The sequence below is a fragment of the Hydra vulgaris genome, chromosome 13 (assembly GCF_038396675.1).
Source record: "Hydra vulgaris chromosome 13, alternate assembly HydraT2T_AEP".
NCBI classification, from domain to species: domain Eukaryota; kingdom Metazoa; phylum Cnidaria; class Hydrozoa; order Anthoathecata; family Hydridae; genus Hydra; species Hydra vulgaris.
The window spans coordinates 57,562,914-57,590,397 of record NC_088932.1 but is presented as its reverse complement, the minus strand read 5'-3'; the positions used below and the strand labels follow the sequence as shown (position 1 = coordinate 57,590,397).

General features: G+C 29.6%; 1 protein-coding gene across 1 annotated transcript in view; it reads left to right on the top strand.

The window, feature by feature from the left end:
- Positions 1-26,871, top strand: part of LOC100212972 (synaptotagmin-4) — a 29,462-nt gene extending 2,591 nt beyond the window's left edge. The window contains exons 3-7 of the mRNA XM_065814974.1: positions 24,104-24,339; positions 24,444-24,744; positions 25,418-26,088; positions 26,234-26,333; positions 26,431-26,871. Of these exons, the coding sequence (XP_065671046.1) occupies positions 24,104-24,339; positions 24,444-24,744; positions 25,418-26,088; positions 26,234-26,333; positions 26,431-26,756 (1,634 nt within the window). The 3' untranslated portion in view covers positions 26,757-26,871. The remainder of the gene's footprint in view (positions 1-24,103; positions 24,340-24,443; positions 24,745-25,417; positions 26,089-26,233; positions 26,334-26,430) is intronic.
- Positions 26,872-27,484: the final 613 nt, after the last annotated feature.

Here is a 27,484-nt window from a genome sequence, read left to right as displayed (position 1 = left end):
TGCTATTCACTTCTATTGTGGTAATACTTGCTTTTGAATAAACACATTTCACTATGTCTGCTAAAATTGAATATTTTACTTGCAAGCTAATTTCTAATACTATTTTCTGATTATAATAGAACGCCTTAATAACGTCTTCATATGATGGGATTTGATTTTCAGGAAGATCAACTAACTGTCCAAACAATGGATGTTTAGTTGCACTTCGTGTACACATACTATCCATATTTAATATAACTTGTCTAAAATAATAAAAAAAACTACAAAACAAGTTATGTTTACAATAAATAAAAGCTGTTAAAACAGTTTTTCATAAGAATTTAATAAATCATAATAAAGAAGTCAATAAATATTCCAATATTTATACAGACTATAATATGTTTAGCCCTCTCGTAAATAGGCCTACATGTTAAATGAAGTGATCTTTCTACAGTCTAAACTATAGCCTACTGTAGTATACAACTATATTAGCCTACTTGAATTTTACTATAGATCTATTATTGCAAAGCAAAAAAAAAATACAAAATAATATATTAGATATTTTGCTTGTTTTTAAAAAATTCAGCACATGGTTTGTTGCTAATGTTGGTGACGTCACATGTAAATAACGTTATAAAAATTATTCCATTTCTTTTTTAGCACTTGTAGTTAGGTGCTAAACCATTTGCCAATGCATTTTAGTCAATGATTTATAGTTGGTACGTATTTAGATTGTACCAAGGAAATGGTTAAAATACATCAAATAAGGTAAGAATTTAATCAAAAGTTGGGACCCCTAAACGTTTCATAAAAAATCTTTAAATATTATTTTCATACTGTACTGATGCCAAGACAAATTTTTGTTCATGTACAGGAAAGATAAAAAAATTTGACCCACCCTAATATATATATATATATATATATATATATATATATATATATATATATATATATATATATATATATATATATATATATATATATATATATATATATATATATATATATATATTAGGGATATGACTATATATATATATATATATATATATATATATATATATATATATATATATATATATATATATATATATATATATATATATATATATATTAGGGATATGACTTTTTTGCAACCTACTAGGCCTGTATCGTAATTCAATGAACTTTTATGTAAAAAGAACGAATAGATGTTTCATTTTGACATATTTTGAAAAAAGGTCACCCCAAAACCAAAAAATCGAATTTTCAATAGGTACACTTTTGTACAGTTAATGAATATTAAAGGCTGAAGATGTTGTAAGAGTCATACTCCTGTTGTTATTTTATTTATTTATGCAACATGTACTGTGATATAACAAAAAACATTATGTGATATATAATTATACAAGTATTACAAAATTAACAGTATCAAAGCGTCTAGTACAACAATATACATAACTGTCTGTGTCTATAGGCCTACTGTGTTTAGTACATGGGTCACATGATGCTCACGTCTCATAAAGAGTCTAGCGCTTATTACTTAGAATGAATCGAAGTTGCAGTTTGTCTTTCTTTCTGCAGGAAGCATACAGGTCTTGCATCACCTTGATTGCACGTTCAGCTATCTGATTACTTCGTGGTATGTCGATGACGGATGGCTCTTTCTTCCAGTGATTTTTGAATGACTGCAATGCCTTTTTGTAAGGCATTGCAGTCATTTTGTAATACATCAGATAAATTCTTGAAGTCATTGTCATTGTACTTTTGACTACTAAACCAATGTTCTGCCCACTCATATGAAATGAACCTGCAAACCTTCTCCAAATTCTTTCTCGCTTCAGGCATAAGAATGAACGCCAGAATGGCGAGAATGGCTCTTGAGTTCCATCTGGCATTGCTCATATTAGGAATGTTCTGAAAGTGAATCAGAGAGAAGTTTCTTTGTTCTTCATAGAACCTAAACACTCTTGTTAAATGGTACAAAAACTTCATATCGTCTCTCCACCCTGATTTATCAAGAATTTCTACAGTTCCATTCACAAACTTATCCTTCAGTTCATCATACTTATTCAACAGTTCAGACACAAATGGGTATTCAATGTTTGGAGATTTGGTATCACCCCCAAGTTCTTCGTCCATCACCAGACGGAGAATCCTGTCTAGTACGTGATGCTGACAACCGATAAATTGTGGTATTGTGACACCCTTTAATTTAAACATACGTTGCAACTTCACAACAACTCCATTTCTCTTCCCAGTATTGACGTTTGTTGTATCAGTAATGATCATCTTAATTGAATTCCACAAATTGTATTCATCAATAAGTTTGGCAATTTTTTCAGCAACAGTTTCAGCTTTGCCATCTTTTAAACGCAGTGCATCAAGTTTCACGTCAGTTCTTTCATTCTGAAGTACAACTACCTGATATTCCTTATCATCTATTCGTTTGCCGTCAAAGTGTAAGGACCACTGTTCCATTTTAAGTTGTTGTATCATTTCTTTTTTTAATTTACCTGCCTCTTTGAATATGGACTTGTAAATTGCTGATTGACTTGGAGTTGGAATATCAATACCTTGTTGTGATAATACATTGCATATTTTAGCAGCTTTCTTTGTGGAAACTCCACTTGATGTAACCATACTTACAGCAAATTTACTTTTGTAGTGCTTTCTAGTTTTTTTCTGAGTGTCCTCATCATCGTCTTTATCACCGTCGTCGTCTTCATCATCTTCACTCTTACTTTTGCAGTTTTCAGATTCAGTACCACTGTCTGTGGTAGACAGGACTTGTGATGTGGAAGGTATTGCTGTTCCAGACTGGACTTTCCTTCTCTTGGAAGGGTGAATGGTTTCTTTACTTGCCACTTGTCCTGTTGAGTACCCCACCTGTCCTTTACTTTCTTTTTGTAGGTGGTATAGACGTTTATCTTCCGAGGATAACCACTGGCCATTCACTTTCGTGATGTCAAATAATGCATTGAGAACATCATATTTTCCACGCTTGACACATTCATCATAGACCTTCAGCACCTTCATAAGCTTTGCTCTTATCACTTGATCAGACACACGTGGAAAATTCAGTTTATTGTCCCACAATTTTGTAATTTCCTTAGAAATTTGGTCTATTCGTTCTTTTCTTCCTTTAACATATGCTCCGAGAAACTGGTATCTTCCTACGATCTGCAATTGAAGTGGTATTCTGGATTTTTCATCGAGTGAATGTTCTTCTACAGCCACGCTTCCTCTTCTTCTGTGTGACTCTTGAAATCTCACCAAATTTTTAGTCCAAGTCTTCTTGTTCTTTGTTACTGTGGTATGACTTTTCTTGTGAGACATCATATAATATTGTTACGACTTTACGGATAGCTGAGCGTAAATATCCGTTTAATAAAGTCGTTTAATTAATAAAATACTTTAACTGTATAGTAATCCAATTATAGTTCGATAATCCAGTCAATGTTGATAACAGTTCGATAATCCAGTCCGTATCCTAACGATAATGCTACAACTACTTATACTTCGTACACTTACAGCGTCTTTAGTTCGCTACAGTAGTTCCTTATTAGCTCAGTTACACGCAGAGTACTTCATAGAACTATTCACATTATCAACACTGAGCTCTGACAGCAGCTCGCTTATATAATTATTTAAAGCTTCCAGAATGTTCTACTAAGTTCTATAATCTTCTACAGTCTGTTACAGTCGTCTATATCACCGTGGTAACACAATGACGTCATCACATAACAATTCCAAGTATTTGCCGGCACACGGCCGTTTCGTTGCCATGGTAACGTGTGGCGTTATATTTATAAATTCATAACAAAATAATGAAATAAATAGAATTAAGCTGAGAATTAGGCTTAAGATTAAAACATCGGTCAAAAATGAATGTATAAAAATGGTAAATCAAATTTTTATTTTGGGGGTGACCTTTTTTTGTTGCAGAAAGCTATTTGGGCCTTTTTTCATGATTTTAGGTAAAAGTTCATCGATTTATGATACAGGAAACATTTTATTTGAAAAAAAATTAAAAAGTCATATCCCTAATATATATATATATATATATATATATATATATATATATATATATATATATATATATATATATATATATTAGGGTGGGTCAAATTTTTTTATCTTTCCTGTACATGAACAAAAATTTGTCTTGGCATCAGTACAGTATGAAAATAATATTTAAAGATTTTTTATGAAACGTTTAGGGGTCCCAACTTTTGATTAAATTCTTACCTTATTTGATGTATTTTAACCATTTCCTTGGTACAATCTAAATACGTACCAACTATAAATCATTGACTAAAATGCATTGGCAAATGGTTTAGCACCTAACTACAAGTGCTAAAAAAGAAATGGAATAATTTTTATAACGTTATTTACATGTGACGTCACCAACATTAGCAACAAACCATGTGCTGAATTTTTTAAAAACAAGCAAAATATCTAATATATTATTTTGTATTTTTTTTTTGCTTTGCAATAATAGATCTATAGTAAAATTCAAGTAGGCTAATATAGTTGTATACTACAGTAGGCTATAGTTTAGACTGTAGAAAGATCACTTCATTTAACATGTAGGCCTATTTACGAGAGGGCTAAACATATTATAGTCTGTATAAATATTGGAATATTTATTGACTTCTTTATTATGATTTATTAAATTCTTATGAAAAACTGTTTTAACAGCTTTTATTTATTGTAAACATAACTTGTTTTGTAGTTTTTTTTATTATTTTAGACAAGTTATATTAAATATGGATAGTATGTGTACACGAAGTGCAACTAAACATCCATTGTTTGGACAGTTAGTTGATCTTCCTGAAAATCAAATCCCATCATATGAAGACGTTATTAAGGCGTTCTATTATAATCAGAAAATAGTATTAGAAATTAGCTTGCAAGTAAAATATTCAATTTTAGCAGACAGAGTGAAATGTGTTTATTCAAAAGCAAGTATTACCACAATAGAAGTGAATAGCACAATCATTAGGGTTAGAAGACTTATGGATAAAGTACATATACTTGAAAAATATTCAGATGCAAAAAGAACATCAGACACGTTCTCATCACTGAGAAGTTGAATTCTTTTAAGCAGTTATTTGACATTTTTACCTGCAAATGCTTCGGGCATTAGAGATAGGAACTTATGCACGTGCCTTAATAAAATTGCTGCCAAATAAAATTCTATTGATAAAGTGGGATTTCTGGGTTGACCAGAAAAACTTTTTGAATATGATAATTGGTGGAGTAGACAAAGAAACGACAGCAACACTGGAAAAGAGAAAAAAACGCAAATTTATGAAATCAGTGTGTGATAAAGCACAGTCAAAAGAGGTTGAATATGAAACTGAGGAAGATATTGATGCGGATGAGCGTAACACGTCTGAAAGTAATTATACATCAGAGGAAGAGACAGTATCAATGCAGAACATAAACAAGTACAACGAATTATGTAAAGCAGTTGATCGATGCAAAATTAGCAACAAAAATACATGTCTTATTGTTAATGCTGTTTTAAAAGACCTCAGTATGTTGTCTTCAGCAACAATTCTTGATCCTTCAAAGCTACGTCGACAAAGGAATTTCTGGAGAGATACTCTTGTTGAAGAACATATGCAGAGCAATAAGGAATTGTGCTGTATAAGCTTTGATGGAAAAAAAGACGTTAAATTAGTTGAGAGTTTTGGTTGTAGAAGAAGTAAAAAAGAAGAACACTATAGTATTGTCTCGTATCCAGGAAACATATACATTGATCATGTAGTTACTGAAAGTAGTAAAGCTGCTGATATAACAAAGGAGTTAATGTCAGTTATTACAGAGCCAAACTCCGTAGAAAGCATTCAAGGTGTTGTGTGTGATGGCACAAATAATAATACAGGTAAAAGCAACAGAAATATAAGAAAATTGGTGGAGAACTTAGGTAGACCATTACAGTGGTTGGTATGCCTTCTACACTGTAACGAGCTGCCATTTAGAAGGTTTTTGACAGGCGTGGATTTTGCTCGAACTACAGGACCTTCCATATCGACAGGTACACTTAGCTCAGCTCTAGAATATGATCCGAATGAATTGCCTGTCGTTAATTATTTGCCAATAACTGGTAAGGTGACTGATTGTGATGAAGCTGTCAAGAAGGATCTTAGCACAGACCAACTGTACTTTTTGAAAGCATGTCTAGCAGTACAGCGTGGACGTGGATTTCCTCGAGAAGAGTTTACCTAGAAATAAAAGTCATGCTCGGTGGTTAACAAAAGCCAACATGATTTTGCGTCTCTACATGTCTAGAGAGGTGGCATCTGAACCTCTCAGAGGAGTAACGCATTTCATTTTGAACTTTTACGGACCCTCTTGATTCAAAATCAAATCAAATTCTTCTTGCAAAAATTTGATTCACCCTAATATATATATATATATATATATATATATATATATATATATATATATATATATATATATATATATATATATATATATATATAACTTGACTGAATTTTTATTCAACCGGCTGAAGCTAAGTTAACTAAGTTGGACTAAATAACTAAATAATTTATTAAAACTAAACAACTAATTAAATAACTCATTAAATAACTATTTTCCGCAAATTTCCACAAAGATCAACCAGCGTAATTAGGTTTGTTTAAGTAAAACATATGTGAATATACGTGTGTTTGTATGTATAAGTGTGTGTGTCTTTTTTAAATAAATCAACTTTTTAAATTTTTTATAAAATAATTTTAATATTTTCGTGACATGTTCCAACAACCAATAGTCATCCACAGTGAAAAATATTTAGTTAAAAATATATTGAAAAGAAAGAAAATAAAAAAAAATCTATTTTGGACATAAATTTGTGTAAAACAAAAAATTTTATAATTCTAACATGTTTTATGTAAAAAACTTTTTTATTTTCTTTTACTTTTGTTTTTTTTTACAAGAATATGTACATGGTAAATTTACAGTAAATATATTACAGGCAGGACTTGTAGAAGGGATCTTATCATAAAGCCAATACAAGAAATTACAACTCTATAATATTTTTCACAATCTATTTAATAAACAAAATTAAGTATAAATCAAAACAGCTAAATACTTAAAATAGATATATTTATTTTTGTTATAAATTAAAATTTACAACTAAAACCAAATTTACGTAAAAATTTTATTCCATAAAAAAGTACCACGACAAGAAGCACGAAACATTTTTATTTAGGAAAAATGTCTCTTGGATATTTTTACTAACATGAAGATCATATTTATTTATAGGTTTCAAATTATAAAGATTTATAAATACATTAGGTGGTATATTTTCTTAACATTTAAACATAAAACATAAAATATTCGAAACATTTAGTTCATAAACTTTCAAACCTTTCTATTTTTTAAGAAGTTGTGTTGAACTTGAAAAACGATTTGTAAAATTAATTGTTCGAGCTGCGTGTTTCTCATATTGATTGAGAAACGTAAATTTGGTTTTGTGAGCGCTTCCACAAGTTATATTAGTTAAAAATTGAGACGAAGATTCCTTCTTATTAACAAATTGTTTACGGTTATTAAAATAATTTTTCAACCAATTTAGGGTTTTATCTCTCATACTATAGCTTTACAGTTTTTTTTATAAAATATGGTCATTAACTGTATCCAAAGCTTTTGACAAAACTATAAATATGTCCAGTGTAAATTGAGAATTCTTAAAGGACTCGGTATTATGGCGCGTTACTTTTTGGTATAGCGTGCTAAGTGGAACTGATTTCTGAGTTTATTTTCAAAAACTGTACAATTTGTTAGAAAAAATTTTTTCTGATAACTTTCAAAAGACTTGTTGAACAGGATAGGACAATAAAGTTTGTATAGTCACCAGTTTTAAAAATGGGACTTTTGCTACTTTTAAACTATTTGAATAATACTTGAATACTTGAATAATAGATGCTTTAAAAGGTTTTAAAAAAAGACTTAAAGATGAATTTTTCATCGTCATTCAAATTTATATTTTAATTCTTTGATTTAATAATTGCTCTTTAAATAAATTTAGGCTAGTGTAGTTATGAAACATTTTTTTAATTGTTATCTTTCCGTCCATACTTAAAAAAAAGAAAAGAAAAGAAAAATGACTAGAAACATCAGTTTTTACAATGGCTTTTTTAAGCGTTAAATTAAAAAGTCATTTAAAGAGGACAAACGCTTTGTAATTTTAGTAGGTTTTTCAATAATGGGTATTGTTCTAGTTTCGAATAAATGATCATAAAACTTTGTTTTATTTTGCTTTTGATTATACCGAAACAATCTAAATTGAAAGCGCCCAATTTTTTCTCTTCTTGCTAAGTAGTTTTCCTGATTATACAACTTTTATAGGTTTACTTCATTTTCATTAAAAAAAGTTTTATTAAATTTTTTATTAAAAAAGAACCTTCAAAATAGCCATTATTAATTTTTATTAACAATTATTAAGTCTTTCTCAATTAAATAATTAATGTTTGAATAAAGATAATTGTGCTCTTGCTTTACCATCTAAGTACGTGCCAAAAAGCCACCGTCACACCAGATTATCAAAAGACATAGTAAGTCAGTTATGTAGGATGGTTTTTTACTTTACTTTTTTAAACGACTGTAGTTTATTTATTTTTAGAAATAACATAAATTTACGCAGCTTAATTGCATTCTAAATAAATTTTTAGCAAAAATTTTTTACAAACAATGAGAAGGGTTTGACAATTTTTTTAGGTAAAAGCACTGAGAAAAAAAGAATCTGATTTTGAGAGTAATAAATATTTTATCATTGAGATAAATTTTGAAAACATTAGAAGTTTCAAAAAAAACAAGTGCATCGTACTAAAGTAACGAAGAGAACGCTAAGTGAAAAAAAAAACTATAAAAAAACATTTCAGAAATGATTACAAAAGTAAAAAAAACATCAGTGGTAAAAGTAGTAGATATAAACTTGGGGTTGGACAACACCTCTAAACCACCCTCAGAGAACATACTTTGACGTCACTCTAAGACACCTTCAGAGAGGTTTTTCTGATACTCTTTCTTTGGTCTTCTAAAAAATTTTTACATTTGGTAGAGAAATTTTATTTACATTGGAAATCTTTTTACACTCACGGTTATCACTATCTCTCAGAGAGATTTTTTATGCCCTTTTTTAAAATTTTTTATGGTACTCTCACTTATGTTGTCAAAAAAAATTTTACATTTAGTTTTTCTGCATTTAGTTTTGACTTGGTAGGTGGAGAATTTTCTTTATTTTTTCGTTTTTTCTAACTTGAGTTTACGGATGGTCTCTACCTTTATCCAGCTGCAAAACCTTTTATTAATTGTATTTGTCAATTTTTAATAAGCAACATTACGGAAGCGTCTTTGCTCGAACTGAGCAACAGCATCTATGACAAGGAATCTGACAACATCTACTGATCTAGTACCAGATGTTCGGGAAATATTATTTTGGATAGCATCACCTGGGTTTTGGTCGAGTTTTGGCCGCTTCCTGATAAATGCTAATCGCATGCAGGCCTGAAATCTAGTGCCAAATATAGTTGGGTTTCTGTATAAATTCCGTTTGGTCATGCAACTTAAAAACCATCTCCAGTATTTAACATACTTGTTTCATTGCTTGAGTTACGGGAAGAACCATCAAGGCAGCGGTACATTACTTCGAAGAAGAGAAATGGTTACGTCCGATTTGAATAGAGGCGGTTAGATTGACCATTTATTAGAATATACACATTAGCGATATTAATTACAGCGTTTGACTTTTCAGACTGCCTTACAAAATTGATTGGCACGCCATAAATTTGCAACAAGTCTTGGAGTTAATTTAGTACGTTGGGTTAAAATAACGTTGCACAGCAATCGGAGAGACCCAGGAACAACAACCATGTTGGGTGATAAAGTAGGAAAACGGACAAGCAATGTGGTACCTGAAGGAGTTGCAGTAGTTGATAGGTTAAGGTTATTAGTTATAAATTACCTCCTCTTGGACCATGTCTGGTTATTAAATCTCGATTAGGATTTAATAAAGTTCCATAGCTACTATTTAAACTTAAGCCATTTTATTAAGTATTTAGAGGAGGAGTTATCTAATATATAGTTTTTGAAAGATGGCTAAAAATATTTCATTAGTTGATAGTGTTAATGTAATTTGTGGTGAAAAAGGCAACGTTGATTGGGTTGAATGGGGTGTTTAGGATATGCTACCTATTGACCTTGATAGGTACATAAATATCTTTGAAAAAATAAAGAAAAAATTGAAAGATAACGACTAAATTGAAAAATCTTTAAAGAATTTTCAGTAAACATCAATAGACGCTATAAAAAATGTTATTCCATTGATGGAAAGTATACCTATAATAGTTAAAGAAGGAGTTACTGTTCAAGTTAATAATACAGTTAGACAATGGTATGTAGCATGGACTTTCAATTTAAAGTTAGACAAAACTAAATTTAGAACAGACTTTAGTCATCATGATTATGATACAACTTTTTGTATAGAAAAAAAAGGTAGAAGAGCTCGTAATATTTATTTTTAACATAAAATTATTAGCAAAGAGATGGGTATTACGGTTGGAAAACAAAAAAAGACAATATCAGATCTTAAAAATAAATTAGCAAATTTTGAAGCAAAAAATAATATATATTCAGACCAAGGTAAGTGTCATGAAAGTGATTTAAAAAAACTTGAAGATCAAAGTTCTAATAGGCTAACTGAGCTTAAATCATTATATAAAAGATACACTTCAGCTAAAGTAGAATGGCAAGGAAATATAAAGCTCTTACAAAATTTTTAGAAGAAGAAAAAAACGGCGGAGTAAAGTGGTAGAGTAAGTTAAGTAATATTTTAAATATTTTTAATAGAGTAAAAGAAACATTGGCTGACAAAATTATGAACATAATTAACGCACATGGATGGACTCCTTACACTAGTACACTTACATTAGCGCCTGTTGTATGGAGTTTACAAGCAGCTATTTAAAAATTAGTAGGATACAACCCACCTGAAAAAGACAAGCCTAACAAGGGTGGTGACAAAGTCAAGCTTGATAAGGGTGACGACAAACCTGACCCAGAAAAAGGAAAGCCTGGCATAGGTGGAGATGGTAGTGATAATAGAGACAGCGGTGTAAATGATAAAAAGGGAAAGAAAAAAAAAAAAGCTCGATCATCTTGCAAGCGCACTACGGTGAATTGGTAAAAAAGCATAGAAAACACTTCCATTTATTAGAAGCATCATATGGTGAATATGTGACAAGGGAGCTCAATATACTGTGGTTAGCTGATAAAGTATGAAGCATAGTTTTTGCTGCTGCTGTACTAATATCAATAATTGGATGGTTAAGCGCCAAACCAGCCTATACAACAAAGTTGAAAAAAAATAGTTTACATTAAAAAATGATTTATGTAGTATTTCTTCGCAAACACAAAAATATTATAATTAAAATTTTTAAGTGTACTGAACTGCAATTTTTAATTTTTTCAGTTTATTCAAGACTTTTAAACTTTGCGTCAAATTATCCCATTTCAAAATATTCGTTGTATATGCTGGTTTGGCGTTAAGTCATCCAAATGTAAGTCGGAAACGTAGTACTAGATATAAAAGAAAATAAATTAATGTTATATTGGCTTATCCAGGAATTGCAAACGCAGGAGATATTTCAAAAGATATTGAATCGTTTAAAGTAAGTTTAAATAATCGATTTATATAAGATAATAAAAACTATACTCTTTCAGATTTTTCGGTGCGCAAAAAGCAAGTAATTTTTCCTGATCAACTTTAAATAGCTAAAGTAGCACCTATATTTAAAGGAGTAAAAAATTCTAACATAACAAGTTATCGTCCAATATCTGTTCTATCTGTCTATTCAAAGATTTTAGAAAGAATCCTTTACAATATATTATACGAACATCTTTCTATTAATAAAATTTTACACAATAGTCAATACGGATTTAAAAAAATAAATCCACAAAACACGCCATACTTCATCTAACACGAAATATCGCGGATTCTTTTGAAAAATCTCAATTCATTCTTGGAATTTTTATAGACTTGTCCAAAGCCTTTAATACCGTAGATCATTTAATTCTTAATAAAAGACTAGAGCATTATGGAATCACAGGAAATTTTTTAAATTTACTTAAGAGTTACTTAAATAATTGTAAGCAGTTTATCCAAATCAATGGTTCCTTGTCTACAAATTTTTTGAATATAACCTGTGGAGTTCCACAAGGATCTGTACTGGGACCTCTTCTTTATCTTATTTATATTAACGAATTCTTTAAAGCCACTAAACTAATGACAGTAATGTATGCTGATGACACTAATCTTTTTTTGTCGAATAACAGCATCAGTGCTCTTTTTCAAGATATGAACACTGAATTAGTAAAAATCTCGAACTGGTTTAAATCTAATAAACTTTCAATTAACATTAAAAAAACAAAATGGACTCTCTTTTATCCAAAATCAAAAAAGATTCTGCTACCAAGGGATTTGGCTTCAATATTCATTGATAAAATACAGATGGAGAGAGCAAGTGTTATTCCTTTCCTAGGAATTCTAATTGACGAAAACCTTACATGGGGAAATCACATTAAAACTCTATGTAACAAAATCTCAAAAATATTGGAATAATATACAAAGCAAGAAACTTTGTTAAAAAACATAATTTAATTCAACTTTATTACTCATTTATCCATTGCTATACTAACTATGCAAATATTGCTAGGGGGAGTGCTAAAAAAAGTTAAAACTCCTCTATCGGCAACAGAAGCATCTTGCACGTGTAATTAATTTTAAAGATCATTATACTCAAGCAAATTCTCTCTTAACTGAAATGAATGTTCTTAATTTATACCAACAAAATGTATTTAATGTTCTTTGTTTGAGGTTTAAATGTAAAGCAAGTATGACTCCGATATCATTCCATTATTTATATTTGATCAAAAAGAAAACTATATATAACTTAAGAAATGATAATTTGATTTACCAACCTTATTCACATACAAATTTTGGAAGATCCTTTATTCATATCGTAGCGCTTTTGTGTGGAACAAAATAGTTTCGAAAAATTTTGATTTTTCTCAGGGTTTGAGTTACGCAACTTTTAAAAGTAAACTAAAAAAAATTATATACTCACTAGATAACATACTTGTATATTTTTAAGCTCGGTTGTATTTTTTTTGTTGTTGTTGTTGTTTGTTTTCTGTTTTTTTTTTTGTGTGTGTTTTTTGTTAGATAATGTATTTTGTAAACAATTTTTAAATACTGTAAACGGTTCTTGACGACAGGACCACTTGGCCTTCTACGAATATCCGTGTTCTTTTACTTGATCTATGTATTACGATTATTTTTTATTTTTACTTGAAAATATGTAAGAGCAAAAAAAAATAAAAAATAAAGCAATAAAAATACAGGAAATTCGGTTTTTTTTAATTCAAAAAATTAGGTATAAAAGCTGCTTTTCAAATTCATTACGAGTATCTAGGGTTAAATAATAAGCCCTATCGCTGCCTCGTTCGGGCAGCGATAGGGCTTACCTTGGAATGAGGAAACTCATTTGTAACCTTTAAACTTTTATGATTCTAATTTTATTTATAAGCCAGAAATACTACTACTCAGCATATTTTTAAGTATTTACGATGTATAGCTTTCAAGATCACCAGACTCGAAACTGATAAACGAAATTTTCAGCATGTCCTGTATCAATTTCTAATTTAGAAAACCCTATAGTTTTTATAAAAAAAACCTTTCCCTTTGAACCAAGTTATACAAATGTATTTCAAACATATTATTGGGTTCGAACTGCAGAGCCTGTTCTTAGAGGTTGTATTTAGAACCCGATAATTGGATTGATGAAGATGAACCAAACACATACATTAACACACTTAGTTTTAGATCTAGGATCTGCTGGATGTGGGGTAAGCATACTTTATTCCACTGACAGCTTTATGATAGCTCTTTATATATTTCACATCTATTATACTGTTAGAAGAATATTATGTTTTTGCATTACCTTTTTTGCTTAATTTAACAGAGAATTTTTAGCTTTGGCTCCTTTATTAGAATAAGTTTTACCTCAGCCTATACTAAACACATCTTCAACTTTGCAATTTCAAACAGCTTTGTTGTATGTTCACAGGGCTAATAAACTCTGTGACCATTTCCGAAAAAAGTTGTTCGTCGCTAAGTAAAAAAAGTGTCTATTGCTGTAGCTAATGGTGATAAAATCTGCTTATTAATAGAAGTTAGTGGTGGTAGTCTTGCACGGACAGACGTTGGAACTCCTGTAGGCATAGAGCTTGCTAAAGCCGGCACAGTATGTGGGGTTTTTTTCAGCTTTACTCAGTTTGATTCCAAAAAAAAGAATAACCTTAGCAGGAAACTATACCCCATGTTATTTACTTCAGCCGCTGACATTGAATCATCTCTCCAAGAATTAATTTCTAGGGCTTCAAGTGATAGTGAGCTTTCAGTTGAAGAGTTTACCACGCTCGAAGAAAAATTTTTAACATTTCTAAGGTTATTTGATCAGGAGATCCTAAAAACGGAAGTTGATGAAATTGACAGCCGTCCTGAAACACTTGAATATATCCTGAGATATCTAACTCTGAGGCAAGCTTAACAAACACTCTGGCAATCTTTTACTTGTTTTTTTACTGGCTCAGAAGGCGCTGGCATTGACGCCGGCGTAGGCGCTAGACATAGACGCCGGCTTAAAAATAAGCCCAGGCGCTGTTTTTATTATTTTTAGAGGAGGCAACTCTTCTTTTTTTTACGTAAAAATATATACTACAACAATAGCTCCTACTTCATTAGCAGCATAAATAAGATTAATATTTTCAAAATTGAAGATAGAAGAGTTTATACTTTTCCTTTCTTTTTTATTAATTTTACTTTCGTCTTTGATTCTTGTTCTTCCATTTTTAAGATTTTTTCTTTCTGCTTACTTAGTTCAGAGAGCAAAGCCTGCTGTTTTTCTTACATTTAGCAGCGGTGACTTGTCCTTATAGTATTCTTTTTTCAGATTTCATTTTAGTCTTAGGTGTTTCTTCCATTATTATTTATAAGTTCTTGATTCGTTTCTAATTTAGAATTGTTGTTAACTACTTGCTCAGAATTTCTAACAATTAATGAGGAATGCTTATTGTTTGTTTAGAATTGCTTACAATTAATAAGTTTGTGTTTCAATAATGAGTATGCATTCACCAATAATTAAACGCTGTAAATCTGTTGTAAGAAAACTAAAGTTTAACTCAATTAAAGTAAACCCATGTTTAAAAGCATAGTAACAAATTTCATTTGCTTCCCAAGTAATATATGACTTTGTTCCATCATAATCAAGAGGACCTGCATGTATTATTTGACTCCGTTCTCCTTTATGTGTAAAACAAAACGTATTAACATTTATACTCTCTATATAAAACATAACTTTTAGAAGTGTTCGTAGAGCAGCTTTCCATATAACTTTATGCACCTCAATCATTGAACTATAAGAAGTACAAGAGTTTCTTTTAAAGTATATTTTACGCTTGACTGTCCTTTATCGGACAGGTAAACAAAGTGTCTTCTTCTAGGCATTTTATTATTGATTGTTACTAATTTTTAAAATTTCTTTTATAATTTATTCGGAAGGCTCAGGATTGTTATATAATTCTTGAGTTTGTTGTTTAATGGTCCAATATGGACAGGCAACGTCAACATGAGTGGCGGTTGATGACATAACAGCAAGAGGTGCAAGACCCCTACCAAATCTCTAGTAAACTCACTAGCCAAAATACATAATGCTTGTTAAACCACTGAATTCTTATCAAGATCAGCTCTTAAACCTTTATGATTCTCAATATGGCAAAATCTTTTTACAAGCTTTGTATGACTTATTGTTGCCATTTTTGAAACTCCTGTACCCACACTTTTTCCCATTCGCATTGTTTATTTGCTATATAAAGAAACTTCATCAGCAGTTTTATTATTTAGCTCTGGTTTAGAATAAAAATGTTTTTTATATCGTTCTACTTGGGTATCACTTATAATTGACCATTTTCTTCTATAATCATTCTAAAGCTTGACCGATCTTTTAGCTGTAATATACCAATACAGTTGAGCTGGTCTTGGACAACTCGAGGTATCTCTGTATACATTTGAGCCAAAAGTCACATTGAATGCTGTATATGGCGGCCTGATATGGTGAGATCTTCGCGAATCCCTGTCATTTTCACAAATACAATAGTCAACAATAAAAATGCATTCGTTTTCTTCTATAACTTAGCTAATAAGCTCTAAAACAAAATGGTACAAAGTAAAACCTTTGATTGTGAACAATTTTTTGATTATTTTTGTATGTCTCGTTGTATCCGTTACTTTGGCATATAAAAAAAATATCAAAGCGTCTGGTCGCCAATCAAGTAGGTGGAGCACAACATTTTTTTTTCCTGAGATTGTTGCCCCCACAATACTAAGAAGCCCTTCAATATGATTTTCCATCTATTAAAGATAAATATTTTTTATATATATAAGTGCGACAATTCTCAAAATGCAACACTCAATCCCTCTACCTCCTTCAATACCAAACATTTATTAAGCAATGGAGTTTGCTAAAAATGTAAAAAGAAACACTTTTAAATTTGTCCGACAGTTCTGTATTAACTTTACTGTAACAGAAAAGTGGCTCAAAAGCGTTGACTTTTTTAAACGCTTGTGGTATTGCTACTGATCAATATCAAATGCTTGAGAGTGGAAAATTTTATGTCTTTCTCATTTTCGAAGAAGTTGTTAGACAAAAATATTACACTATGAATGGATATCTCTAATTATGATGAAACAATAAATCAAACAATGCTTTTATAGTTATATTCAAAATGGCTGGTATAGAAATGGTTATCTTTGGAGCTGTTGCTAACACAGTGGTATTCACAGGGTCTGGGCTAGTAGCCCAGTCTCTAGGAGGAAATAAAATTGTAAAAATGGTTGAAGAAGCCAATAGACATGATGAGGCTGTTAAAAAATTTCATAAAGCAACAACTGATTTAAATCTTAAAAGGGCTGATGCTACTGATAAAATTAATGCAAGGCTCCAAGATGAAGGAGAAAGCGAGACTCGATTAAACAACTACGCAGGGTCATTTTTTTACTTAAAAAATATTGTTATTTTTTCAATTCCATTTTTAATTAAAAAGATAGGAGTTAAAAATAAAACGTTAAATTAACGTTGAAATTTTCAACGTTTTTGCTTTTAACGTTGAACTTGCGTTGAAATAACGTTGAAATTTAGATCGTTATTTTTCAACCCCATATCATCCAACTCGCAAAGTTAAAATAACGTTATAAGCTTGCTTGGATTTGTTTACCATAACATAGACGTTATTGCTGCTAGCAGCTACCCGTTTTGTTTTCACAGAAATCATTTCAACGTTGATTCAACGTTAAAAACGCTCTGATTTAAGAACGTTGATATAAACGTTGATTTGGAAACAAAAAATCACTGTTGAAATATCAAATTTGATTCAACGTCAATAAATTAACATTGAAATGACGTCGATTTACAAATGCTGATAGAAATGTCAATAGAAATTAATTGGACTTTGGCTATTTCATCTTGTGATCTTATTGTTTAAGGCTAACTTCCTTTGTTTCGCAAAGACTTGGAATTTTTAACGATATAAAGGAAGATAGCCATCCATTTTTCATTTTTTTCCACAGACTTTTTTTATGTGCTTTTATTTAGCACCACTTCAACTACTACTTTTCAAATTGTTTTGTATCTGTCTCCTTCAAATCCAAGCTTTTTCTCTTTATCCTTCAGCAATGTTGTTGTTTTTGGTAACTTTAATGCTCATCGCACTAAATAGCTTGGTTCTTGAGACAGTGACTATGCAAGTGTTATAGCCCACAAGCTTTTGCTTTCTCAATCTCTAAAAAAAATATTCAACGTTCGAACTCGTATTCCAGAAAACCTGAATGAATTAACTTCTCTGATCAACTAATGTGTTTTTTCTAATACTAGTTAGTGCTTCGTTTCTTCTCATTCACCCTAGGGTGTCTTTGATCACGGCTTGATTTCTCTAAAATAATTATTTCATTCTTTTTTATCACCAGAATCTCCCCATCATTGCACCTCTTTGAACAACCTTAATGCTAACTCCGACTCTTTCTATGACTTTTCTTGTGATGGCCCTTGGGTAAAAATCTTTGGTTTTCCTGCTGACAAATGTGCTTCTTATGTAACTTCTTGGATGAGGGCTGGCATGAAGTCATTTATCCCTACTCGACTATTCTAAGTCAAGCTTCACTTTTCTCCATGTTTTTTATCTCATTGTGCTGCTGCGATATCCAATCGTAAACATTGCTTCCATATTTATTATCAAAACAGTTCTTGAGAAAACAGACTTCTATTTACAATCGCAAGAAACCATTGAAAATAACTTTTTGTCTTATGCCAAAGCCCGCTAATCTCTGGTCATAAAATCTCGCATTTCATCTCAAAAGTTAGGTTCCAGAGAATTCGGGAGAATCTTTAACAGTGTCAACAATAAGAGCAAATCTGTTATTCATCCTCTCTGGCATGGTTCAAATCTTGTTACCTCACCTGATGACAAAGCTGACTTTTTTGCTAAGAGCTTTTTATCAACCTTATTTTTTGATTCCACTAATCACATTCTACTTGATATAGCCAACAAACAGGTTGATCCATTGTTGTACATTTGTATTACCTCAGTCTCTGTTTCTAAAGCAATTTCCTGCTTAGATTTTCTACATCTTGTGGTCCTGACACCATACCTGATATAGGCTTGCAGAAATGTTCTCCGGAATTGTCGCCTAAACTTTCAAAACCATTCAACAAGATCCTTTGAACTTGTATAATGGTTTTATTAGAGTCTTGTTCTTCAGCATGCTAGACTATGGCATCTGTTATCGATATTTTTAAAAACTCCGGATACCGATCTGACTTGTCTAACTACCCTCCTATTAGTCTTCTTCCTATCATAAGCAAAATTTTTTAGTCTTTGATTAATAAATACTTAATCTATCATCTTGAATTTAGTAACATTCTTTCTGATAGTCAATATGGGTTTCGCTCTTCTCGTTCTACTGCTAATTTGTTAACGGTTATAACTGGTAAGTTTTATCGTATATTAGATAGATATGAAGAGGTAAAGGATCTCGCTCTCAATGTTTATAAAGCCTTTGATAAAGGTTGGCGTGCTTTTATTCTTCATAAGCTTTCTACCTACAATTTATTAAATAATATCTTTAAGAATATTGAATATTTCTTTTCCAATCGTAGTATTAAAGTTGTCCTCGATGGACAGTGTTCTTTATTGTTTTTTGTAACTTAAGGGGTTTCTCAAGATTCTATCCATGGCCATATACATTTTTTAATTTAAACTAACAACCTCCTAGAAAGTCTCACATCTAAGGTGGTATTGTTTATTAATAATACTTCCATTTATTCCTTTCTTGATTGACAAGATGTAATTTTAGTCGATGTCACAAGTGATGCTAGCTCTCTAGAGAAGCGCTCATTATAATACTTATAGAAAATATAAACAGAAGAAACATTAGGACAATGTGATAATGGTTAAAGGTAAGCTGCAATTGCGGATCGAATTATGCTTTCAATGCGTTATTGTAATTTAACTTAAAGAAAAAGGAAATCATTTAACGATCTGCTCCAAATATGGCAACAGAATTCTTTACAAGGCCGGGGTTGAGATTTATATAGATAAGGAAATAAATCTGAAGTAAGAAAGTGGTGAGCACAATAAAGAGATATAACCTTAGCAGATGCTAATTTTCCAATGGCTTTAAAAATTCTTAATCGTCTAGTTTTTTCCTCGAACATCAGTTCTTTGAATTTACCACCTTTTTCTTGTTTTCCTGGGTAATATATAGTTGCAATTTTTTAAGTTGTTTGTTAAACGTTATCTTGCTTTATAAATTTCATCTCTTCTCTTCCAGTAACTTCCAACTCTAAATGTGGCTCCTTGTTCCCTTTTTAAAAGACAATATGCTGAAAAATTTAAAAAAAATGTTTAATATTTATTCATATTTAAAATAGTTATTATTTATGAAGTTTGCATTTAGTAAGTTATATAGTAAAAATATGAAATATATATCTATATATTATAATGTAATATTAAGTATATCAAATGTATCTAATATATGTTTTTTATAGTATAAAAATATAGACTTTATACAATTCTTGTACTTTAAAAAACATATATTATATACATTTTATATTTTCAATATTTACTTTATATACATTTTAGACTATACATTATTACATGGTTGTTTTTCGTGTTTCACTTGACTACTAACGTAAAACATATAACACGTGAAAATAAGACATTGCAGTGTCACATTTTCTATTGAAAGGTCAATTTAAAAGCTAATCGTAAACTAATACGCTTTGAAAAGCCTGTCTTATAGCTAAAACTAAAACTTTGAAGTGCATTACGAGCACAATTTCCGTTTTTTTTCTTTTAAACGGCGCTGCTATGTTTCGTGATTCGAGAAAATAATTTATAAGAAGGTTGAACTGGCTGAATTCAAAGAAAAAAAATTTTTGAAAAGTTTTTATTTTAAAGATAATTCAAAATGGCAGCAAAAATTTGACCCAAATACAGATTTTGAGCCTAGTTTATTAAAGAACCGAAAAAGTGAAAATAAATATGTTAATTAAGTGAATAGATTATATATATATATAAATATATATATATATATATATATATATATATATATATATATATATATATATATATATATATATATATATATATATATTTATTTATTTCGTTATTTAGGTGCCCCAAGAAGACCTAACGGTTTTGTCACAGAGCACCGCGGAAGTGCATTTGAATAGGAAGTTCACGCCTCCTTCCTTACCGTGACGCGAATAAATGTCCAGAGTTCGTTTCGAAACTGAATCTCCTGCTTCCAAAGCAAGCGCTCCAACCACTGCACCACGGCCGCAGTGGTGAGAGAGTAGCATAATAAAGTCAGTGTACCAAGTTTCATATCCATAGCATTTATTTGAAAAAAGTTATTGACTGCACCGTTTCTAATAGCCATATTTGAGATAAATAGAAAAGAAAAAAGGAAAATTATTTGTTTTAGTCTAACTTAAACAAATTATTCAAAAATTGCATCAACAAAGTCTTATTTTTGAAAAACAGATTGTTTTAAATCTACATTGGCTTGTTTTTTTTATGTCATAAAAGAATAAAATCCGCTTTAAAAAATATGCAAAACCTTTACGCTGGACTCTTTTTTTTTCGTTTAAGTTTGGCTTTTCAAGTAGACTTGTGATTCATATAAGCAACTTATGCACAATCTTTATTTGAGCAAAACTCTTGTGTAAATTTTCCATTATACATATTTAGTATGTCAAATACATTATACACTCCATTTAATCCCTTACTAAAATTTATGATTGTAGATGAGACACCGATTTCTAAAGTCTCTCTACCAACAAAAATATCCTTTGGACATATTTTCTAAGTAGTTTCATATAATAATTCATTATTGCCTAATATATTTCTTACAGAAATAGGTAGTCTTTGATTTTCTTTATACATGGCTGTACCATCTATTTTATCAGATTGGTATTTACACCAACTGTCTGGGGTTCTTGGACACACTTGGTGCCTATTATCTAATGTAAGTGCATCTGAGCAGTAATAGAGTACCGCAACAGTCGCTTTTTTAACTGGTAAACTGTTCCACCATTACATTGATGTAATGCAATTCTTAAATAGTTTTGAAGTTTGATAATTTCTTTTTCGTTAGGACGATTTTTTTCCCCAAATGGTCTTCCATCAGACAATTTTAGTTAGTAGGCGGCTTTAAAGTCTGTTACCAACACTTTTTTGTATGTGTCCAACACATTCCTACTTTTGAACTACAAGATTTGAATGGAACAAATTTTAACAACTTCTAGATAAGATTTTGACTCGCCGTCATTTATATAATAAGCATAACGTAAGTTTCTGTCTGACTCTGATGATATAAAATATTCAATAACTCTAACTGCATCCATTGCAGCTGCTAAGCCATTATGGTTAATGCTACACTAGTGCATACTAAGAAACTCATTGTATTCATCAGTGTCTTTTTTTGTGTTTCCATTTGATCACATTGGTGGCATCTTTAGATTTGATGCGGTAATCAATATATTTTCCAGTATCACTCGAAATTATAGTTACGAGGTTATTCAAAGAAGAAAATCCTCATTTTCACCAGGTACCATCACATGAAACTGTAATATCTGTCTTGTTATCAAGATATTGTTTAATTTCAGTAGCTGTTTTATTCACAAAGTTTAGAGGAACTTGCTTGTAAACAAATAATATATTTCTTTAAATATCATGAAATATTTTTTTGTGCATTGGTGGGGTAAATTCATAAATTCAAAAAAGGTTGTTATAGCATCATGACTCTTTCCTATTTCTCTCGTGGCAATTAATGATCTCATATTAACATCCAATTGATATTGTCCACCAGATTCATCATTGATTTCTTTGCTGGAGTAAAATTTTTTATTTCATGAGCAGATGGAGGCTATACATGTAATACTCCAATAAAACAGAGTCTTTTCTTTCTTGACATATCTGTAGAAAGTTTAATACCACTTGATTGACATTGAGGACACAAAATAATTTTGTTTATGAGTTTTAAAGTACACCAGTGATTAAAAAAAATGAAGTCAGATTTAATTTTTCTTAAAAGTTCCAATTAAAATATTCTTATAATAATTGTTCAAATTCACAATATTTTTTTACCACCTATTTCTAATGATAAAGTTATATATTTTCTGAATACTTTTACGAAAAACAAATATCACTATCATTTTCTACGTATATGAAATACACAAAGACGAAATTTGACTTATTAATTAATCAAAATAATATATTTTATGATTAAAATAATTTGTATTTCGATTACTTTTCGACAACAAACAGTTAAGCAGAAAAATAATTTTGAATTTCAAAGTTTACTTTCAATATTTAGGGAGTTATCAAAAGATTGAAAAGAAACATTTGTTGAAAATATTCTACATATATCAGTTGAAAATGCTTCATAAAACTTATTGAATAGATTTTTTAGTTCATATGCATTATTATATTAAGGCTAAGTCATTAAAACTCGTTAAATCTTTTTCAATAGCTAAAAAAGATGGCCGAGTATTTTTTTCTGCAGGCTTCATAAATCAATCCATCTTTGATTGATTGATTTAAGTTTATTAGAACATGAAAACAAGTTTTATAGAATACGAGGTCAAAAAAATACATTGGACTCTATCAGAGTACCCCGCAATAATAAAAAAAAGTATACAGGAAAGTTTACAAAAATACGAAATACAGTATAACAACGACGAAATCAAAAGCTGTTACGTAAAATGCAGTTAAAAGGTTTCAAATTTAAATTTTCAAAATTTTTTTTTTTTTTTAGTAGTAGCCATTTTTGATATTTTCATATTTCAATTTTTTTTAACAGTAAAAACTGATAAAAAGAATTTTTATAAATATTTTTGTAAACTTTTGACATTAAATATTTATAAATTTCATCATTTTTTTAATCATTGCAAATTTTTGTTACGTTTTGTTAATTATTGTTGAAAACTATTATATTTTATGATGTAATAATTACACTTTAAATACGCTTTGCTAGGCGAAAAGACATTTCTAGGTCTTTTCGCTCGAAACTTATTTTTTCATTACGTTTCATTTTTACGTTAATAATATATTCAAAAACTAATAGTAAAAATTGCTACTACTAACTAAAAACAACTGCGAAGTAACTATTTGTGAGCAATTAGTAACGGTTTCTTTACTTTATGCAGCATTATGCAGTTTTATGCAGCAGGATCATTACTTAAATAATCTTTAGATGGAAGATAATACATAGATGGGAGATAATACTTGAGATAGGAGATAATACAAAGCAAACTATTATTCCTCTTTTCTAAGGAAGTAATTTTTACTATGCATTTACACTTCAAGTACATTTTTTTGTTTTTATTTATCTCCTAGCAACCAATAAACAATCATTTATTTTAAAATTATTTGGATATTTAGCTAAAACATATCAACCTTTTTAATTAACCTAAACAACATTTAAGATTATGATTTCTTTTTTTTTTCGTAGTTACTTTGATACTGGCTGGAACGCTTTTATGTGTAACATTGATTTTTGCTGTGCTGACGATTTGCAAATATTTACGCTTCAAAAAAATTGAATCGGAGAATAGAAAGAAATATGAAGAAATAATTTTAATTAGTGATTCGATTACTAATAATAAACCATTTTCGATTCAAACAGTAAATGGTCAAACACCAGTGGATAATGATGTTGTGAATCGTATAATGACAAAATACCAATCAGTTTGTTAATCTTTGTTATGATTTTTTTTTTGTTAACATTGTTATTATAAACCATGAAGATTTTAATAAAGTTAGTTTTACTAAAAATATTTTAATTTTGTTAGCAACGCATTGTTGAGAAAGAATATGCTCATCCAATGGAACGAGAAATAAATAATTCAATTGACCGAAACAAAACCTGTTTGAATAAGCGTGTAAGGTCTCAAACAATTGCAGTCTCAGATGGAAACCATCCAATAAATTTTGAAAAGTCAAGAAGACGTGAAAAAAAACCGCGAAAATTTAGTCTTGGAGACTTAAGAATGGATTTTCACGGCAGAGACAGGTCTTCGTCTCAAATAAAAAACAAACAGCGCAAGATAAGTCTTGGGGCTATCGAGCATTTAAAAAATCAAGGAAAACGAGGTAAAATCTTATTAAAAAATTAAACACTTAAAAAATTAAATCTGAATTTGTCGCAATGTATAATGATTTTAACAAAAATAGATCTACATTACAGATTTTTTTTCAAACAGATTTTCTATTAAACTGCTTTTATACAAACCTTATCCCACAACTTTATTTTGATCATAAAAAAAATTGTTTTAGATAAATAGTTTTGATTAATATGTTGAGACTCTAAATCATTTCCTAAAAACATTTTAGTTTTTTGTTTGGTAACTAAGTTTTTAAAATTTCTTTATCCAAAACTAAAAATAAAAAACTATTATTTAAGGTTAGACTTCTCATAAAAGTTAAAAATGTACCGTTTTCTTTGAGAAACACTAACTTTTTTTCTTGTACTGCTTGCTCCATCTGTTAGAAACAAGAAAACTTACTAACGACTTTAGTGAAACTAGTAAAAAAAAGTTAAAGATTAAAGATTAAAGATTAAAGAATTAAAGAATAAAGAATTAAAGATTTAAAGATTAAAGATTTAAAGATTAAAGAAAGTAAAAAAATAAAAAACTAGTAAAAAAAAATTTTTTCTTTTTTTTTTTTGTCTTTTCAGAAAAAAAGTTAAAAAACTTTTTGCCAGTTTTTCACTGTTCTATTTACATTCTTTAAGAACTTGTTTTTAAATTTATTGTTATTTTAGTACGCAAATCCGATCTTCGTCCACATTCAGAAGTTTCTAGTGAAGATAATAATTCGCAGTTCGAAAATGATTCATACGACAATGATGGGGCATCTATTTCGACCGATAGTTTACTGAGCGATAGCGATCTATCAGCATCAAGCGTTTCTGACACGAGTGTATTTGAAATTAACAGTATATATCTTCATGGTAATAAAAGAAGAATTGGTTCCAATCGCCAGTACAACCAAATTCATTTGTTGAAAAGAAAAAAAATTGGAACAATAGCTATGATAACTAAATTTCTAAGCAGTAGTAATACTTTAGAGGCAATCAGTAGTAATACTTTAGAGGTATGGATTTCCCGAGTTGTGTATTTTAATAAAAAGCAGAACTGTTGTCTTAATGCTTTTCTTCTTCTGAATATAATGCCAGAAAAAATGCATAATCAAACTTCAAAGTGCGTAGAAGATAGCTGTGAGTTCAACTTTAACGAACAATTTCGTTTTCACGATATAGATGTAACACAATTAAATAGATATACTTTACAAATAAAATTAATAAAACTTAACAAGATAAAGAAATTTAAAAACAAAGTTATTGGAGAAGCACAAATACCCATTACTGATCTTAGTTGTTCGAGTGAAGAATCCAACATATATTTTGATCTATTTTGGCATTTTAAGTCCAAGGTAAGCCGGTTCTTAATTTTTTTTTTAACTGTTATATTTTTAGCTTTGTCTAATATTTAATTTTTTTGTTTTTTTAACTAATTCAATTCATTGACTTTTACACGATGTTAATAATATTTATTTATTTTAATTGATCTGATTCTAGGCATCATTGGGATCTATAAACATAACTTTATGTCACCAAGCAGCAACATCCAAGCTCAATGTGATTATCAATCAAGCAAAAAGTTTGCCAAAGTTTTCAAGTAAATTAAAACATTATGAATAATATAAATATTAAAAAAAACAAAAAACATTTTTTCTTTAAAAGGTTAAATACTTATGTGAAATATTAATTTTTAGATTTTTATGTCACTGTTTCGTTATTTCGAGAAGAAAGAATTGAAATGAAAAGTACCTCTATAAAGTACAATTTTCGCGATCCTATATTTAATGAATCATTAGAATTCGATATCAGTACAGACATTTCAAATCCACTTTCGGTTTATACATTGGTTGTTACAGTTAATAATTCAATTGTGTTGGGTAAAGACCGTGTAATTGGTCATGTGATATTTAGTTTGCTTTCTCCACAAAAATCAGCTGTAACACATTGGCAACTCGTGCAGGATTCTCCCCATCAATCTCATCCAGAATGGCACACTCTATTAGATCCAAATGAAATCTAAATATAACCTTATTTATCCATTTAACTGATTGACTAATTGTTATTCATTTGATTGTGTAAATTTTTGTTTAAAAAAAATAACAAATTTAAAAACAAAAAATGACATTAAAATAAAATTGTTTCAAAAATTATTTAATACGTAAAATTTTTTTAATATTTCAGAAACGCTATTTGGAACAGGAATAATTAAAACAGACATAAGAAGCTACTTTTCTATCTACATTCAAATTAATAACTTTGAAATAAATTTGACTACTCATCCAAAGTCAATTAAAAAAACATTAACATTAAACGCCAATATCTTTTCGCATAAACTATAAAAAAAAAATTGGAAGAAAATTAGAAATTCCATGATAATAATGAAGAATGTAATGCTCTAAAATAAATTTTTAAATATTTATTGTGAAAAGTTTCTATTAGAAATAATAAAAACAAACATGAAAACACTTAAATAAATATAATAAATATAAATAAATGAACAAAACTCTTCTAAAATGTTAAATAAGGAAATAAAAACTTCATTTCTAAAAATAGGAGTTTTAAAAACAAATATTAAAACTATAAATACTTTTATTAATGCTTACTCAAAAATGAAAAAAAAAAAGTTCTATTGTAAAAAGACTAGTAGTATTAAATTAATTTAAAAAAATATGGAATGAAATAATAACGTAAAAGGTTCAAATAAAACTAGTTAGTTACTTTGTTTCAATAATACTATTATTGATAGTA